Here is a 20739-nt window from a genome sequence, read left to right on the forward strand (position 1 = left end):
GAAGAACAACTTGGTGTGGTGTGGAGGGGATGTAGGAAGCAGGAGCAGGTGGGGAGAGATGGGGCTTCAAGGTTCAAGGTTATTTGTTTTAAATGTGTCTTGCACACAATAAAATAAAATACAGTATACCACAAAACCAATAAGACACACAGTGACACATGGCACACTAACAATCAATCATCGTCCAGCCTCAGCTTTGGTATTCTTTCACAACCATGTTATGGGTTTATTAGACTGAGCAAACATAAACATATGTGGTGTTCCCACGGGTTCTTGTTTGCAGACAACGGCGATTGGAGCATCCGTAGGCTGCACAAAAGTCCGGCATAGTCAGGTACTTCTGTAAATACAAAGCCAGCAAATTCCTGTATCATAATGCAAGATGTTTTTAACAAGCCAAACCACTTGGAAGAAATCATGTGTAACTTAAGTTGTGTTGAAAAGAAAGAGCAGTTCTGCCTCTCCCACTGGTGTAAAGTTGCTGGGTGAACTTTGTAATACTAGGTCTCACTGACAGCCTCTTGTTATTAGCCAGCTAATAAATACAACCACATGACATACACAAAGAAAAGCTGCAATTTCAACATGTCCAAGCATCCTGTATCATAGCCATGCTAATAATGTTTATAATAAACCAAACCGTTTGTAAATCAGTCAAGATTTCAGCGAGTTAAGAGTATTTTTGTGCAGATCACTCACCTTACAACAGCTACCATAACGCGAATCAGAGTAACTGTTGACTGTAGCAAGATGGCGGCCAGTCAGCTACGCTGGAAAATCTCCCATGAGCCATCTAGTGTTTATATATATCTATGTGTGGGATCCTTCACAGGTCCTTTGGCGACCTTCCAGGATCCCGCCTACTGCAAGGCAGACCGGAACCAGGTTACCACATACTTTTATTCAGTGACTGATTACCTGATTCCGATCAGCTGTCTGGCCTCCGGCCGATCCACTCCCTTCATTCCAGCAGCCGGCGCCCTAACCACACCCCACTGCCACATACCCACACCGCCTGACTCAGGCCGGGATCCTGCCGGCCGCAAGTTCCGCCTGAACAATTTTCCTCTTGTGTTCAGGCAGCCGATAGGGCCGTGAAGGAATGGCCACGCCCAGGGGCGTTTCTATGTGGTGGTGTATGAGAGGTTAAGGTGGTCAATCTGTGTTTGCTCCCCCCCCCTGTCAGAACGCACCACCTCATAATCTATGTCCCCCACTCGTCGTGTGACCACGAAGGGTCCTTGCCACTTGGCGAGTAGTTTAGAGCTAGAGGATGGGAGTAATACAAGCACTTTATCTCCCGGTGAAAATTGTCTCAGTTTCCACCCTCTGTTGTACAGGCGCTGCTGGCGCTGCTGAGCCTGGAGCAAATTCTCCCGTGATATCTGCCCCAGTGAGTGGAGTTTTGCTCGCAGGTCCATAACGTACTGTATTTCGTTTTTACTGGTGCTTGGACCCTCCTCCCAGTTTTCCTTAACTAGGTCTAAAACACCCTGGGGCTTCCTGCCAAATAACCAGCTTTGGTGACCAGCTCAAAGGGAGAAAATCCCGTGGAGGACTGGGGCACCTACCGCACTGCAAACAACAGAGGATCTAGCCATTTATCCCAATTACGACTATCTTCGTGAACGAACTTACGAACCATGTTCTTTAGTGTTTTATTAAACTGTTCCACCAGGCCGTCGGTCTGATGGTAAACACTAGTCCGGATTGAATGGACGCGCAATAGTTCATACAGCTTGCGTAGTGTGCGTGACATAAACTGTGTGCCCTGGTCAGTCAGGATCTCTTTCGGGATCCCAACTCGGGAGATAATGTAAAACAGTGCCTGTGCGACGCTCTTTGCAGAGATATTACGCAGCGGCACTGCCTCTGGATATCGCGTTGCATAATCCACTAGGACTAGTACAAAGCGATATCCCCGTGCACTCCGGTCTAATGGCCCAATGAGGTCCATACCAACTCTCTCAAAAGGCACCTCAATCAATGGTAACGGGCGCAAAGGCGCTCTGGGGGTGGCCGGCGGGTTAACCAGCTGACATTCACGGAAAGATGTACACCACCGATTCACATCTGCGCGAATGCCCGGCCAATAAAATCGGGCCATTATCTGGTGTAGTGATTTGTCGTACCCTAGGTTAGTGTTTTTCAAAGTGGGGGCCCGACCCCCCGGAGGCCGCCAGGGGGCCCCAGGGGGGTCTCGCAAATTGAGGGAAAGGGGAATATTTTTCTTTTTTTAAAGTTAGATTTTTTTTTTTTTAGATGTTATTAATAACTGCATATCTATCAATCTGTGTCCTCCTTTGATGCCAATCTTTTAATATTTTTTTGGAGCAAGTGAGAGCTAGTGAATATTTCGCTCTGCAACTGGATGAGAGCACGGATGTAGCAAATATTGTTGTTTATATATATGAATATAAATATGTTTATTGTTAATATTACTTTTCAATGTTATATATAATATTATTAAGGCATAAATAGCTTAAAAAAATTCTACAAATATATGTTAATTGTTCATATTACTGTTCAAAATTATCTAATATTATTAAGACAGAAATCACTTTAAAAATGCTTTAAAAATATGTTTACTGTTGATATTACTGTTTAATATTGTGTTAAGAATGTTTATAACAGAAGACACAATGAATGACGAATGACAAACAAAAGAATAGAATTTTAGAAGAATAACTGATTATTAATTATTATTAATACAAATATATATATATATATATATATATAGAAAATGTATTAAGCTGTATGATTAATTTGTCATATTTTCCATCATAATGTACTCATCATTTAAAAAAAGAATTGCAACAGGGGTGTCCCCGCCAGAGGATAATGCTATATGGGGGCCCTTGGCATGGCAAAGTTTGGGAACCCCTGCCCTAGGTGACCTGACATGGGGTTATAATGAGCCGCCTGGAAAACCATTTCCCGACGGCTTTTTGGCACCAACAACAACTGGGTATTTATATCTCCTGTCTGTGTCACGGTCATGGCCGTATCCACCATTGAGTTCACCGAGGTCCGGACCTCGGTAATTTTTTCCGAGCTGTGTATATAACAAAACTTGTGAAATAATTGCACTAAACGGGGTATTTTGTAGAACTTCCATTTACTGTCGATGGGGGTGCTGCATAACTACGTAGCCTCGATTAAAGCAAACAGAAGAAGACGACATGTATCAACAAACCACCGCAGCCCGGACTTGTATCGGAGCAGCGGAGGAGTGATGTGGTATATAGAGATCTTAGTCCAGCGGGCTGCTTGTGTTTCTGTTCCTCATAGGACATCATAGGGCCAGCAGATCCTGTGTGAACGCTCTACGTTAGTCAGTGGACGTCCGACAACATGCACACTAACTTATTTTGCAGCTTTAGGCAAGGCAACGCAAGTTTATTTATATAGCACTTTTCAACGCAAGGCAACGCTTTAGGCTATACTTTGGTTTAAATTGCGTGAATAAACTAGCTAGAGAGCTACAGTTAATTACATGTATCCAATGTCAGAAGGATTACCTTTTACCAAACGTTGTAATGCTTTTCTTTCATTTCAATTTGAGTAAAAACATTGAAGATATAACATTGTATTGTTTTATTTTTACACTGACTCAGGTATAATGAAAAGACTACGTCAGTCGAAGCTCAGCTTTGGTAAGGAAGAGACACGACAGGCAGAGAGAAAGAGAGAGAGAGAAAGTGATGGAAGTCAAGGAGGAACTGCAGGTACAGTCACACAAAAGAATGTAGGCTTAATAACCCCATCTATCTATCCATCTATCCATCTATCTATACATCTATCTATGTATCTATAACAATAGTCTTCATTTATAATATAGACAATAGGCATACTTTTAAAACAACATACATCTATTGCAGTTATGTCATAATAACATACAATTGTATAAAACACAATTTGCTTACATCTTTGTTCTCTTTTGAGAATCAAACACAACAGTTTTAAATAAATAAAAAAGAATGCAAAAAAACAAGTGAAATGAACTAAATTGCTGAATTGCTTTTAATTCACTGGCAGGAGCAACAAGTGAGAAGAAGCAAAAAGTGAACAACGAGGGAGAGATTGAACAAAGAGAAAGAGTAGAGGAAGAAGACGGAGAGACCAAAGAAGATGGAAGAGAGGGTGCAGCTTATGGAAAGGAGAGAGACATGGGAAATGAATGTTGACAATGTTTGTGATCATTTTAGCCTCTTCTGCATGTCCAGATCATTAATAGTAACCATCAACTGATTCTTATGCATCACACTTTCAAAAATAATTGATGCTGCAGCCCACTGACATGGTTTGAAATCAATATATTATCCAATTTGTGACCCCCCACAGAACTTAAAAAGCACCTAATTAGATCATGAAAATCCCAAATATCTCGGGGGGGGGGGGGGTGGTATACCCCCAAACCCCCCTAGCATATTTGGACCTCGGTATTTAGGGAATCCTGGATACGGCCCTGGGGCCTCATTTATAAAGGGATATACGCTCAAAAAATGGCGTACGCCAGTTTCTACGCAATGTTTGCGATTTAGAAAATACTAACTTGACGGGAAAATGTGCGGTCCTCCACGCAAACTCTAACCCATGCGTACGCACTAAGCACAAAAACGGGAGAGACGAGAAATTGCGACACCGCGTTGAGAAATATGTGGAAATAATACCATAAATAAAATGTTACCTCTCATTTATCATACAGTATATGAAGAATTCATTTTCAAACATTGATTAAAGCCAATCTTAAAATGATTAAACAAACGCCTGTTTGAGACTCCTCAGTGCACACAAAAACATAACTTGGAGAAATAAATAAATACGGATATGTTATTTAAAACCACCTCGAATATATTGTGTTAATGTTATGAAATGTTTTCTCATAAATTATGCGGTAAGCAGAAGGACAGAATTACGTCTAAACTGACGCCGTTTTGAATTTCTATAGGTTGTAGATACGAGCATGGTTTTATATACTATCATGTTTAATCGTGTTTTATGCCGTTTGCCAAGACTTGATACGTCGCTCGTAAAACACAGGAGGTATGGAAACTAACAACACCATATGTGGTAAATTGTACAGCAAATATAACACAACACATTAGTTGTATTTCCTTTAACTGGTGGATATAGAGTTGCTGCGGGGAGGGGGGGGGGTTGAGATGCACAGGCTGCAGTGGAGATGCTGCGCACAGCTGATCGACAGCTGGGACACAAACCACCAAATACAAAAACATAATTCAGATCCAGTCGTCATGACTCCACTCCGGAGGGATTCCCCGATCATTTCTTACAGTTTCTCATTAAGGGGGGGTCTCCTGTCCCCGGTACAACACACACTGCCTGAGGAAGGCTATGTGTATTCTTTTTGTCATTAACCTTTTTCGGACCACTTATTTATTTATTTTGGTGACGATCCGACCTCCATGCTGCTACTCTGGTTCAAACTGCATCCACCAAACTATGATTTATCTCGACCTCCCCAAAATAACCAAAATCTGACACGATGTGAGATGTCTTTTTTAGCTGTTCTGTCGTCATTTCCTGCGATCTTCTTCATGCAGTCAGTCAAAATGAATGAATGAATGGGCGTTTCTTTGACTATTTATAGGCAAATATGGGCGTTACGTGAAGCCCGCAAAAGCTGCACAGCATTTCGAGTCGATTGTGATTTATAAAGGGAAACCGGCGTAGGAAGTGCTGTACGCACTTTCCTCGCCGGTACGCAATGTTTGGTGAATCGGAAAATGTCGGAAAATTTCTGTACCTATTTTTTGGATTTCTACTACGTAAGCAACCTTCCCACGTGAATCCTACGCACGGCGTTATAAATGAGGCCCCTGGTCACGGCTCACACGATACAGCCTGTCCCTAACCACCATAAAATGTGGGTGAGTGAGTGCTGCGTTTGGGTGTAGCTGGGAGCCATCAATACTCACCACCTGGTCGAAGGCGTGCTGAAGGGTCTCGTCCCTCGACTGTTCGAGGGGGAAATCCTCCACGGGAAACACCAGCGGGGCCAGAGGGACCTCCGCGGCCCCCTCCGTGTCCGTTTCCCCCTCGACGCCCTACTCAGATTGGTGTGTCCCGCACCGTCAAGTCTTTTCAGCCGGGCCAACGCCTTTTCGGCCAAAAACCCGCCGATTAATCGGTGGGCAGTCGGCCAAAGGCAGTCGGCAAAAGAAATCACTCTGATTGGCTGTTCAGCTAGCGAATCAGTGCATGAGAAGCGAAAAGGAAGTGAGGGACCCAAACAAACTGTTTCATTTAACTCCAGCTCCCGACACAGGTTCGGGAAAGCCCCATGAGTTTCTCGTTGTAGAGTGAAAATGGAACGCACACGCTATTTGTTGTTTGTTTATGTCACGCAGTCTGTTCTTCTTCTCTCGGTTATCACGCAGTCTGTCTTACGGTTGTTACCTCTTTTGAATGACGAATACACACTACCGCCGCTGGTAAGGAGAGTTATTGCCACTCACGCATGCGCAGTTTGTACGTGGTTCTTGGCTGAAGTCTTTGCGGTGTGTTCCAGTGCGAAACATGTCCAAAACGCAGAGATGCGAGGCGACGCAACAGTCGGGGTCCGTATGTGTCAGTTCTTTGTTGTCAGATTGGTGTGTCCGGGCCTTAATGTTCATGTGCCTCCTGAGTCTTTGGAGGAGTGGAGGTTGTTTGAGGAGTGTCATTCTCTCTGGGAGCAGGAAATGGTGTCCATTCAGATCAGACCATTAATGTCATTGCATGTAGAGCAGCCTTTAGCATCTCTGTGACTGCACTCAGCCGGACCGTAGCAGGGCAGAACTTTAAGTGAAGAAAAAATGTGGAACACTAATCCATCATCATGAGAAATGAAATTATTTAAAAGAGTTAATTTAAATAATTACTTTATGGGTTGAAGTCAAATTCAACTTACCATTAGAACTAAAGTCAGTCAAAATTGGACTGGCACGGATCAGAATCTAATCAATACACCATTTTCCCAGCTCTGTCATGAAAAGGATAACAAGATTAGGTACACTACAGGAGTGATAAAACACCCAAACATGCACACTTATCTTATTCTATTAGAGTTTAGAGGACAGGTCTAATGTTGTGAACACAATTATCAAGTCAAAGTTATTTTATTTATTTTATCTTATGTACCCCATTTGATTTAATTATTAATCTGGAATTATTAATAACTTTAAAGAAGGCAACAATTTAAAATAAAATGTGGATAAGGTGAATACTTACAGTGTGTGTGTGTCTCCTTATGAGAGATAACGGCTGCTCAAGGTTGGTCAGAGGGCGAAGGAGGACATGCAGGGCAAATTATTCCCCAACAGCTATGACAATAAAAACACAATATATTGTGCAACCCTCTTGAATGTAACCCTTTGCCAAAGCATATTGCCTTTAGCAGAGTTAATGCTTGTAACAAAGGAACTGACACGTTCTGTTGTTGTTGTTCAGTTACTTCCTTGTTTGCGAATGCTTAACTCTTCACAGGTACTGCCTGCTCTTTAAAAGCACATGGAATTATATCTTTGTATGGGTCTCATGGAGCTCTGTGTTTTTCTTTTAAGGGGCCTTATAATGCTTTTTCGGTTTTCCCTTTCCTGTAGTCTGTTACATAGGACTTTATGAATGTACTGTAAATGATCTGCAAAGGCTAAAATCCCATAGTTCCCCTCCAGAGAGTCCCCCTGACTGAAAGCCTTGATTGGAATATTTTGTTTACTTCCTTAACATAATGACATCACTACATAACACTGGCTAGATAGCGCCCCAACACATTGTATGTGTATGGCTAAGGGGCGGGACATATCTAAGCGCTTGACCAATCGTAACAGAGCCAGCTAACCAATCAGAGCGGACTGATCTCTGGTTTCAGACAAAGGGTGAAAAGAGTACCTTTTTGATGTCACAGTTGAGGCACAACATACATATGTGAACCTGGAAATGAGCATAATAAAGCCCATTTAACAGTGGATACCATTATTTGCCCTAGGCAGTTTGTATTCAAATCATTACAGAGGAATGCACGATCAAACTATGACTGGGATTCTACATCTGTATGCTGTGCCTATCCCCACCTTTTACTTTCTTTAGCTTTCCTGTCCTGTGGTTTAACGATCAGACCATTACTTAATCTTGACATCGAACATTTCATATTCTTAAACCCACTCAATATTATAACCAACAAAAAACGTTTTAAGAAAAGGACACCACTTTCCAATTACAGTTGATTACTTTACAACGTGACTGTAAGGACATACTGTAAATTAGCCAGCAAAGGCCAAACATGTGCTAACACTTTGACTATCTGAAGGTCATTTTCAACCTTGTTTTCATCATTTGCAGTAAGTATACTTATTTTTTAATCCAGGTGACTTTTCCTCTTTCTTTGGCTTCCTTTCATCTCTTCTCAATCTCAAATATCTCACAGCATTCAGATTCAGATTCAGATTCAACTTTATTGTCATTACATAGTACATGTACTAGTGACGAAATGTAAGTTTAGGCATCTGACCAGAAGTGCAGTGCAGGAGTCTACATAATGAGAATAATTATACATGGAATTTTTATTAATAGAATAATTATAAATAGGCTATAAACAGATGAATATATATAGTGTAAACGGCATTGACAGTAAAATATATAAACAGGTGGGTGGTGAGTATGGGCTTGAGTCTATCAGCGGGCAGAGTTCAGCAGGGTAACAGCCCTGGGGAAGAAGCTGACCCTGAACCTGCTGGTCTTGGACCGGAGGCTCCTGAGGCGCCTCCCCGAGGGTAGGAGGACAAACAGATAGTTTGCAGGATGAGAGGTGTCTTTGAAGATGTTGTGCGCCCTCTGCAAACACCGTATCCCCTGGATGTCCTCGATGGCAGGGAGTGGGACACCGATGATGCGTTGGGCGATTTTCGTCACCCTCTGCAATGCCTTCCTGTTGAGCATTGTGCAGTTCCCATACCAGGCTGTGATACAGCTGGTCAGGATGCTCTCAATGGTGCAGCGATAGAAGGTCACCAGAATCTGAGGAGAGAGGTGATCTTTCTTTAGTCTCCTCAGGAAAAAGAGACGCTGGTGAGCCTTCTTTACAATGCTGGTGGTATTGTTGGACCATGAGAGGTCATCGGATATGTGGACCTCCAGGAACTTGAAGCTAGACACACGCTCCACCGCCGTTCCATTTATGTGGATGGGAGTGTGTGTGTTGCCTTTCGATCTCCTGAAGTCCACAATGAGTTCTTTTGTTTTTGTTGTGTTAAGGGCCAGGTTATTGTCAGCACACCACTCAGTCAGTAGGGCGGTGGTGGCGAAGTCCATAGGGACTTGGCTCGGCAGCTGGAAGGTCACCAGTTCAAGTCCCGGAAAGACCAAGTGCTACCGAGGTGTCCCTGAGCAAGGCACCGTTCCCTACACTGCTCCCCGGGCGCCATACATAATGGCAGCCCACTGCTCCTAACACTAGGATGGGTCAAATGCAGAGAAACCATTTTGTTACATAGTACCTGTACAACGTAATGACAATAAGTTCAATCGTCAATCGTCAGATGCTGAACCTCCTCCCTGTAGGCCGTCTCATCGTTGTTGTGGATGAGGCCGATCACCATTGTATCGTCTGCATACTTGATGATGGTGTTTGAACCATGTACAGGGGTACAGTCGTGGGTGAAGATGGAGTAGAGGAGGGGGCTCAGCACACAGCCTTGTGGGACACCGGTATTTAGGCTGAGGGACATGGAAGTGAGATTATCCAACCTGACATGCTGGGGTCTGTTGGTTAGAAAGTCTAAAATCCAATTACAGAGCATGCGTGCTTGCTTCAGCGCTGGACACTTACAATTCTTATATTATCTTCACCACTTTTTATTCAGTTATAACTCATAGTAGGGCCTTTCAAGCTAGATGCAACTTGTGTCAACGTTGACGTTTCCCGCCAAATGTGTTAAATGTTCGGGAAACTTATTTTAGTTATGGTCAGATCATGTTTAGGCTCACATTTTGGTTGCTGTTTTTAAATGAAGTTGAATGTTGCTTTGGGAAGAGGATGTTGTATACAACCCCTAATGCTCCCTTGGGGAAACAACAGATAGCCTACTCTTTTTAAATATGTTTGGCCAAATCTCAATAAGGCTCAGTTGGAAACATTTTCCCCAAACCCACATATTGTATGGTGGAGGAGTGCATTCCTACACACATTTTTAATGGTGATGATGTTTGGCCTAAGTGGAAGACCAAGACATTGTACTAGATTTCACATACTTGGCGTCCTCTCTTGAGCAGACTGGTAGGTGTGTGTTCATTTTAACAGTGAATGGCTTCTGTCCATCAGCCCACTGCTTCTGTGCCGTAATGCCTGCTTTCTGTCTGTTCTGAGGCTGCAGTTTGGTCTTTTTCCTTGCTCTAGTTGGCTTTTTTCCCAGAATGTGTTGGAAAGGATACAACCCTTGACCCTCTGTACAAAACGAACCCAGTACTTCCCTGTCCCTGAGCTGAGGCAAAAGCAAGGACTAAGTGCCTAGAGTCTTCTTACCACTTCATTTCCAGCCTATCAAGGAAGTCTTTATCTGTGTTTGTCTGGAAAGGCTAACAAATCCTGTGTAAATGGCCCACACTTCCATGCTTTTCCCTACTTCAGCTAGTTACAAAGCTTTTCAATATCCACCCAGATGATAGCATATACAAATCAGAGGTTATTTTGTTGAATCAGTTAATATCTTCTCTCTTTTTTTTGTGCTTGTCTTACATTTTTATAATGTTCTTTTCTTGGTGTAGTAAAATAAGGTATATCTGAGGTCATCTATTTTGTCATGACTGTTCAGTGAGGCCTGTTACATCAAAAGACAGCGATGCTTTGAGATCTTTACAAATGTCACACTTTTCCTTTTTTGTTGTTGCTGCAGCCTTTCCTCTGTTGCAGGCCCTTCTCTCTGCACGGCGCCTTCTGTTTAGCCTATATTTACTCAGCCCTGTGACATGTTTTGTTGCCACAGCAACCTGCCACAACCCCCCTAGTGTGCTGCATTTTTTTTCTTGCTGACTGTCACCTGTGCACTGTCCCACAATGCACTGCAGTCCAACAAGTACTGTGAGACTGATAATAGTGAGTGCAGACTTGTACATATTGTGTGGATTAACTCTCTTTTATTAAAGGTTTAAGATGAAAGGTCACAACTGAATCGTTCAGAAGTTCATTTAAATGGATGTTGACCTGCAGTAACCCCTTGTTATGCTCGTAGACATTCCTACAGCACCACGCTGCTGAAAAACAAAGTGCATGTTGGGAGACGAGAACAAGCGTGTGATTGAAGGAACGGGGGAGTGAAGAGGGAAAACAAAGTTATAGCAAGGAGGACTATAAAAACCGAGAAATAGATATGGCTATAGGGTCGAATGCGGTTATCTATGAACAGGGTTTCCCTGCTTGTTAAACTCTTCACAGCGCTACAGTGCTCTGCCCAAAAAATGCCAAATATGCAGTACTGCAGTTTTTTCCTCTTCTGCAAGACTTTTGAACAAGTTCCAGTCGGGTCCTCTCCTTGCTTACATTCTCTGATGGCATACAAGCATAGTTCTCTCTCTACTGTACTTCAACATTGAGTTTTTAAACTATTGCCTGTGTTAGAGATATTCCCATCAACATCCAATCATTTCCTCAAGATGGTGACTAGTCTCCGAATGTAATGATGTGCAATCCATTGCTATGTTATCATATATGCTAGTTTGGTGCTTTCCATAACGTGACCTTACTGTAGTCACATGGCGTCAAACCCATGAAGGAAATATTTCTTTTCACCCTTTGTTTTGTAACTAACCGAAGCATGTACACTCTGCATTCATCAAACAGAGTCTGAAGCTTGTAATGTGTTGGCCACTGGCACCAATAATCACTCAAAATGTACTGATGGCTGCCACTTGGAATCCGTTACACATTATTGGTGTCAGTTGATTTTCCATGAGTGAAAGTTGGCAGGGTTTTTGCTGGCTGATTCAACATCTTAAAACCTGGCAGAGCTCGCTGTCAGCATCCTTGTTGATTTTTCTAAAATCGCATGGCTTGCAAAGCAGCTGGGCTCTTACAAGAGAACGCTAGCTGACGGAACCATTTTGTGTTTTTCCTCATAAAAGTAGTGCAGCAAATTCAGCACATCACCATAGATTTGTGGTAAAAGTGGTAGTTGTGGTGCTTGAAGTTTATTAGCTGACTTTTCTTTATATTCAGACAATTCTCACTTTTCTTTGTTATTGTATTATTTATTTTTAAGGACCAATTTTCTTTTTTATAGGCAGGTGGGTAGATAGTGACAGTACTCTACTCTAGATGTAGCTTTGTTTTGTTTCTTTAGAGAAAGAGTCCTTTTCTCAGTTTTACTCATGTTCTTGAGCTACCTTAGCCCTGATCAAGAATTGTGGGTTCAATTGGCTGATGTCTGTGAAGCTGCACTCGTGCAAACTGTAGTTCTTGTCATTTCTAAAGTATAAGCAGCCAAACCAGTTACTAAAATGAATTGTTAATATTTATAAGTCAGTCTTGAAAAATGACGCCATTTGTTGATTGTACCTCTTATTTGAATGCTATCTGTCACGGTGCATCCCAACCAAACTGTAATCTCGCTTTAACGTTGTCATGCTGCAGCGTGGTTCATTCTAAATTCTCTACATCCGTGTCGCATCACATTTCATGGAATTTGTAACAGCCCACTAAAGGTTAATTGACGTTTAAAAGAATGTGTTCAGGTCGCTTTTCCAGCAGAAGCTGACACTGAAATAAACAGCATGTCTCACTCAGTGGTAAGTGGTGATGGGGATTACAATTGTAGGCTTGTTTGAAACCTCTGTGTGGACATGAAGGGAGCCATTACATCCGCCACATAACCCACATTACATGTTTGTAACATAAAAGCAGGCGAGGAAAACCCCCATCAGAGGTGTGTTGTGTGCTCTTTTTTAACATGTTGTGAAAAGCCAGAGTTGTATACTGATATTTTGAGGCAGCACTTGAGTAAAGAAGATTGAATGTTTTGTGGTACACACAACAAATACAAATACAGCGGTTTCTTTATTGAAAAGTCGCGATTATTTTCAGTAGTTTCTATTTCACGTGACTCAGTGACTTTAAATTAATGCAGCATTGTATATCTACACTGGACAAGTAGGACACGACTCTTTTGTATGTGATTTTGGACTAAAACATTTTAATACAATTGTAGTGTTTTTTGGGAAAAGACTCAAAGAGCCATGCATTTTTTCAATAGCTTAAATTTCATGTGACTTCATTCAATTATTTCTACATTTTTGGGGGGGGGGGGATTTTATTGGATTTTAATACAACAATTGTTTGAATATTTTAAATGAGAATCTTGTTGAAATATTGAAAAAAAAAATTGTATTCTGAAAATGCTTTGTTATTATAGGGCTTCACTTTAAAATCATTTTGTTACATAGTTATACTTATCAATAATGTGATCTGCCTCAGGTTATAATATATAATACAATGCTTTGAACATAATATATGTTTTAATCTCTATGTTCTGGTGCCTGTTTTAGGGATGGGTTCAGGGTAGCTGCAGGGCAAATATCACAATATTTTTAACCAAATACTGCTATTACAGAAATATTGTAGGGTTGATCATTGGTGTTTTCAACAAATATATATAGTAACATATTTCGATAAATAATCATCATTAATGTGGATATAATCACAAATCTGCTTTTGGCAAATAATAAAACAGTTTAAACAGTCTTGTAAATTCAGCACATGACTCTATAACCTTTTACAGAAAAGTCAACAGTTGTACCATAATACGGTGTCTGAAATCGAATGCGATATCTAGTCTCATATCACGATATTGATTGAATATTGATGTACATGTGTTTCCTGGCCTTACCAGCGTGTGTTATTACTGGAAGACAGTTGCGCAACACTGCAAACTCGCAACAGGCTGGAGTCATGGCTGACAGGGTCAAATGGTCCAGAGCATGGCTTCCTTTAATTAAGAAAGATGACAGTGCTGCTGTGTTTTTTCAAGTAAGTCTGGAAATACCAGCATATTGTTTCCACTGGTAATGTTAAGTTTTGGACGGCTACAGAAAAACCTTGCTGTCTCAGCAAAGAAGGTACTGTATCGTTGAAAACTGAAGGACTTGGTTGACTCTGCAAGGACACATTTTATCTGCAAAATAGTCCTTCACAGAGCATTTATTTCGTTAACAGTCATCCATGTTGTGTTATCCGTGGCCTTTTCCCAAGTTAAAACACAAAGTGGTCAAGTACATCTAACTTATTTCCCTTCTCTCAGGCTATTGGGCTGGTGCCCTGTGCAAATGTGCTTTGTTAACCAGCTGATGGCAACAAACATCTCATCTGTGTTTCTCTGTGTAACAGCGTGCCGCAGAGTCATCCACATTATTCATTCAGCAGTACTTTGGTCTTAGTGTTTACTGGTGGGTCGGCCCACCAAGCAGCACTGTGGCATCTGTGTTTTGGACCTGGCATCTCAGGGTCTATTAATACCAGCTTGCTCTAAAAATACAGAATACTGTGTGACCCACTGGGACTAAACAGGAGCTCGACCTCTTACCGTAGGCACACTGACACACACACACACAGCGGTTATACATTCTGACCTGTATTGTAGTTGCTGCAATGTTTTCCTGGTATTCACACTGAAACCTGGAAATCAAATCACCCATGAACTTTCTTTAAATTCCTGGATAGTCATTGAATTAACAAATATATGTAAGTTCCACATTAAACACATTAGTTTTGGCAAGATATAGTTAATCAAACCTTGAAGCCCAACTGAGAACAGGGAAGTGTGTTTCTGCTGATGTTAAAAGTCGTAGCAGTGTTTGTTTGCCTGCTTTTGTGTGGATATTTACTAATCATGGCCCTAATGACTTGGCTCTATACGTAAAAACCATGTGCTATGGATTGTAAACATCATTCAATTATTCCCCTAATTTGTTTGGGGCAGCGATTGGATGCAACTGGACAAAGTCCAACTTGTGAACATGTCAAAAGAGAAAGGAGAACATTTTATGCAGACACCAATTTGTTTATTGGATAACGGCTAACCTTTGTGTTAACGTGTGCCCCGCTGATCTCTGCTTGTTAGACTTGGGACATGTTTACAAGTATCTCACAAAGTAAAACAATTACATGTTCATCAGGGCATGCACATTATAATTCCAGGCCTCATAGTTTTGTTTCCAGTTTCTCAGCTGGCTCCACGTCTCATGGACTCAGGCTGACTTGTTGATCTAGAAGAATTCCTCCACGTCATCGAGAGGTGTCAGTTGGACTTGATTGTGACATTGTGCATGTCAGGAACATTGGCAGTAATACATTCTCATGAAAACACTTACTGTGGCATGCATGATGCTTCTGTTTTAGTAAGTCGATAACTATTTTTCTGGCTATTTAATAGTGATTGATTAAATATCTCTAGGGTTGTAAAATATTCAATTCACTATTGGTGTAAGTCTTTCTAGAAATGTCAATAAGCTGGTATCTATTTTCTATATTAAGGCTGTGTCATGTACAACTGCTGCACAATACAGACTCCTAAGGAGCATACAGAGGCTACTTTATAGGGCCTGAAAACCCATTTTCTTCAGCAGCAGCTTTTTAAATATGAGCAATTTGATCTGACATGTACGGAAGAGGATTAGGGCCACATGAATTATTTTTTTGGGAGGATTTAAAAAAAAGAAAAAAGATTTCAAATCCTCCCAAAAAAAAAATCATGTGGCCCTAATCCTCTTCCGTAGACATGAACTCTACATTTTAAAGTCTGTTTATTTCATTTTGGGCATATTGGCTAACAATCTTAAAACTTGAATGTTTTTAGTTTTAGGGGTTTGTGATTGAGTATAATAGCCCAGCATCACGTTTTGCTGGCTCCAAAATTACCATCAAGTTGATTCAATTACAGCTTGTTGTGTGGTCAACTAGGCAGACTTTAATAGGATTGTGTTAGCGACAAGCTATGAGTGGAGCAATTAACCTGATTTTATTTTAAGTATTATTTCTATACTATATTTCAATTACTACTATATTAGGCTTTGCCCCCTTGAGACACTATTTCTCCTGATGCTACTTTGCCCATTCTTTTGGATCTACGTGTTTACTATTAGGTGCACACATGCCTCTGTATAATACAGTTTAGAAACAGCGAAAGTTGTCAAATCATGTACCATCAATCGTGTTAAAGGATTTATTAGTCGTATTTACAGGGATACATACAGGGTTTTTTCTAGAAAAATATATCAATGCACACAAGAACATGACGCCTGTATAGAAGATGGCGCAGCAGACGTAAACAACAACGCAATGCAAATGCTGCCATCTGACAGCCTATTTGACACGATTTTCATATTTTTTGAGTAATTATACCGTTTTTAAAAAATATTGTTTTCTGGCATCACTTTACATTCATCTGATCAATTGTATTTAAGATTCTTCTCTTTCTTTTTGTTCAACCTGTCTTGCTGAAAAATGTGGGGGAAGGGAATGTGAGAATTTCGCCCTTAAGGGACATTAAATTCATTTAATCAATTTTCCAACCTCTATTACATTTCGGAATAATTACATAGCAGTTGATTTGATTTAATTCATCATTCAAATGTCACCGTCATTAAGTAGGGATCATTTCTAAAGCTTCAGGGCTAAATATCTTTTTCAGACTTGCTTAAGTGGTGAGGATGTGATGAATAGGGATGACACCGATTAAGTTTAGTGTTGGTTCTTTATACGTGTATGAATGGGCAAAGTCTCCTTTATAATACAAAATAAATTAGAGCTAAACATATATAGCTGCTGTTCACCAACACCTATAACAACTATAAACCCCCATGTCATTTATTTATTTTAATTTGACCGCATTGAATCAAGGTGCAATCATTTTCTTAGGCTGATATACAAAGAGAACAACAAATCATCACGAATAGATCTATATTTAGAAAAATACAACATGTACGATACAACAAGTAGTTCAGACGCAAGTCATCACCGGTGCAACCAGTTGTTTGGAAGAGTTCCATAATACTTTGCAAGGTGTAGATCTGTGTATCGTCAAGGTGTGACAAACCTTTGTTGGAAAAATATTCATCATAATGGAAAGATATACCCTTTAGATTCCTTAATTTGTTTATTAAAGTTCTTCATTTATACCCTGGATTAATATTCTAATAATAATGAAATGTCAGTGATTCCAAGTTACCCGCCTAATCTAAAATAAACTCTAGTAAAACATTCTGTATAGTATTCTGCCATCTGAAATGCGCTGAAGCACTTTTGTCCAGATGTTGCAACTCAAATTGGGTCTTGAGATTCTTCCAAAGAAAACGATATTTGAACCCCGTAAACCGCTCCAAACAAACCGAATGTCTTCGCCCCAATAGAGACACCTGCTTTGTTTGAGACCTGTGGCTGCATAACGGTTCAGTTAACATTAATGCTCTAACCAAAAATTGCTAGTCACACCAGCATCTTATCTAGCCAGCCACTATTTCAAAAGGTCACTGCAAAACCTTTAATACATGTTAAATTATTCATTAAAACCAGATTGGTTTGTTAAAATGTAAACCTAAAAAACACTCCAAACAAGGAAACAGGCTTTTTGCTTTAAGTCACTGTAATGTTCATTGTGCCTGATTGCTTAAATATAGGCTCCATTCACGTGGCAAGGATTGGTATTCACTTTAAACGGGCCTATCTTTTTTAAACTGTCCACTCGAAGGTCAGCGCCTCACCATGTGATTAGTCTGCCTCCACTTTGTGTTACACAAAGCTAGTGAGTCACACTTTGTCAACAGCAGCGACGTCTGACTGTCCCTGTTTGAGTTAATGAGTGACGAAGGCCTAAGCCAACGAACAAGGCACCTTTCTGTGCCGACATGAGCCGCTGTTAGTTAATGACTAATTACAGCATTGTGTTTACCATTACCTGTAAAGGTGAGTGAGTGGTACGGATGGTGCCGTAAGAGAGCCACAGTTCACCTGACCGATGACAACGCCCCGTGTCATCGTTCAAGAATGGAAACCAGTGGAAATGTTTACAAGAGATCTGCATCATGTCAGTCAAATGTCTTCGAACAGCCTGTGATGGCTGTTTGGACAAACTATTGTTCACCAGCAACAGGTGTGGAATGGTCTTGTTGAGACCTGCTGGTTTAACGCTCTGTGCACAGACTGCTTCAGTGGGAGACGCAGCAAGAACACTTGTGTACGGCTAGTTTGCAGACTGCACACAAGTTCTCCGACGCACCGAGAAGCACACCCAAGTTGCAAAGGTTAAAGTCAGAAGCTTGGGGTTACCGACACAGGCAGGTGGTGGCGTCGAGAGGGCGTCAGCTTGCAAGACTTGAACCCAGAATAAAGCCTCGTGTGGTGGAAAGTGTCAATGTTGAGCTTGAATCCTGCTGAGTTTCGTTTTTTACTCCCCAAAATGACCAGTACAGCTTCAAGTAGATATGTAAGATCTAAGGCCTCGTCGTCTGAGCTATTCAAACTCAGTCAAGTACATAAAAACAAATGTTGAAAAACTCATAAGTTTAGGTGGAAGTCTAAACTCAAATCTGTAATAAACAGGTTGTTAGTTTGTGTGTGTGTCTGTCTGCGTGAGGAGGGAGAGACAGGTATTGCTACAGACTGTGTTGTGGAATGTGTGGTGGAGTTTTTGTGGTTTGCAAAGTGTTTGGCAGGGGGAGGGACCTGACACGCTGCTGAGCTACTTCTGAGCTGCAGGTCCCTCCCCCCCCCCTCCACCAGCTCAGTCTGTGCTCTGTTCCCTTAAAGGAATAGTTACCTCACAGCGGCCCTGCTGTCTTATCAATCTTTTGGCTTCTCGTCTCTGCTGATGAAGTTGATGTTGAGCCGGGCTGAGGACACACACTGACAGATAGTGCTGACTGTAGAGATTGCCATCTGGCTCCACTGATGATATTACCCTCCTGTCCTCCAGGTCCATGTGTGGTCAGTGAAGCCTGGAGAGCAGCATGGAAAAGTGTCAGTTGAGCGCCTGGTTGAGATGAGGTGAGTGAACAGGCCTAACCTGGAACCAGAGTGTCACCCACCCACTTACTGTGGGCGTGATATGGGGATTAAAAAAAAAAAAACGTATACAGTTTGTATTGCTCCCAAATTAGTCATTGTAGAGAAATTGTATCACAAAAAGGAGGTTGTGGTTAAAAAAAAATGGTAGCAATCCAGATTAGTAAAGGAACACAATGTATGATCCAAGTCAAATAAGTGAAATGTTAGTAATCCTTGACTTGGACCTTTGAAATATGGGATATGCTACATTTTCACAATTATTTTTTTCAAATTTCTCTTAACTTTAGATTTTTTGTCTGAAATACTGAATGTTTTTTTTCTTCTCTCCATCAGTGTCGCCTGTTCACCATGTGAGCTCCACTGACGAACCACTTTCTCCACACCAGACCTCAACCGCAATCACCAGCCAATCAAATGCACCCGGACAATAAACTGGCCAATCATGGCAAGCAGGTCACCAGTGACAACCAATCCCGAATACCCAGTGTAAACCAGCAGGCCCAGCAGCAGCAGGGAGCCGCGGGCCACTTGGGTCCAAAGGGCGTTGGTGCCGGGAGCCATGGAGTCAAAACCAACCAGATTTCCCCCGGCAACCCTGGGCTGAAAGCAGTCAGCCAATCAGTAAGCAGCATCGGAGGGATGTTGAAAACCAAATCCAAGCGGGAGCGGAGTGTCTCCATGGACTCTGGTGATTCCCGAAGTGCAGTTCCTCCAGCCCTTGAGACGGATGCCAAAGGAGGTAAGGCATGCGCACACAAAACTGTGTCAGAGTCCAGGACATATAGACAGTGCGCGTCTGTGTTCCAAGTATGCAGCAGTTCACTTCCTCTACCTTCCTATCAGCTACATCTTTACCCGAAATACCAGATTACGAGCATTCACCTCCTCCACAGCAGGAAGTGAATGTAAGAACTGAGAGAGTAACTTGTTTTGCTGAAATGCCCCGACCTTTCAGTGAAGCGTCAGAATTTCCCCCTGGCTTTTGATACCTTGTGCCCTGCCTGCGCTGCAGTGACGTGTCCCAAATGAAAAGGCATCTGGGCCTCCTGTAGTGCTCAGACGGGTCATGAGGTCACCAAAACTTAGTAAGCCTACAGAGGTTGTTTATAAAGCAGAAACATTGAGTGAGTGGGCGGGGGAGGTTTTGTTGTGTGAGTGTCTTGGTAAAAGCAGAACAAAAAAACTTAAAGGGGCCCTACTCTGCTATTTTGGGTACTTTTCCTGTAGTGTATTATATGGGTTTTTGTGCATGTTAATGGTCTGCAAAGGCCCCCCACCCACTCCCCCCCCTTCCTGAAACGCTTCGATTGAAGTCCTTTGACACATTGACATCACTATGTAACAATTGCGCTTCTATTGGCTAGTGCTCCAACACATTGTACGTGATAGGCTAAAGGCATCTCTAAGCGGTTGACCAATCACAACAGAGCCGACCAGCTAACCAATCAGATCAGACTGGACTTTGGGTTCAGACAGAGGGGGAAAAGAGGTGCTGCAGCACAGGCAGTATGAGAAAAATAAAGAGCTTATGGACCATTAAAGCATTTAAAGGTCCCATGTCATTTCTACTGATCATAATTCCATCGTTGAGGTCTACTAGAATAGATTTACATTGTTCAATGTTCCAAACTCACATTGGTTTCTCAAACAGCATCTCTGTGTATTCACTCTCTGTCCTACACGCCTTG

At 41.7% G+C, this 20739-nt stretch overlaps 1 protein-coding gene across 3 annotated transcripts in view; it reads left to right on the top strand.

Annotated features, from left to right (window-relative positions):
* Positions 1 to 20739, top strand: part of bcl9l (bcl9 like) — a 39526-nt gene that overhangs the window by 11272 nt on the left and 7515 nt on the right. The window contains exons 2-5 of one of the 3 annotated variants that reach the window (XM_071205102.1): positions 3618 to 3728; positions 4039 to 4191; positions 18960 to 19030; positions 19385 to 19790. In XM_071205102.1, coding sequence (XP_071061203.1) covers positions 19466 to 19790 — 325 coding nt within the window. In that variant the 5' untranslated portion in view covers positions 3618 to 3728; positions 4039 to 4191; positions 18960 to 19030; positions 19385 to 19465. The remainder of the gene's footprint in view (positions 1 to 3617; positions 3729 to 4038; positions 4192 to 18959; positions 19031 to 19384; positions 19791 to 20739) is intronic. The other 2 variants (XM_034097872.1, XM_071205103.1) reach the window with 2 other exon arrangements.

This window comes from Pseudochaenichthys georgianus, chromosome 13 (assembly GCF_902827115.2).
Source record: "Pseudochaenichthys georgianus chromosome 13, fPseGeo1.2, whole genome shotgun sequence".
Lineage (NCBI taxonomy): Eukaryota > Metazoa > Chordata > Actinopteri > Perciformes > Channichthyidae > Pseudochaenichthys > Pseudochaenichthys georgianus.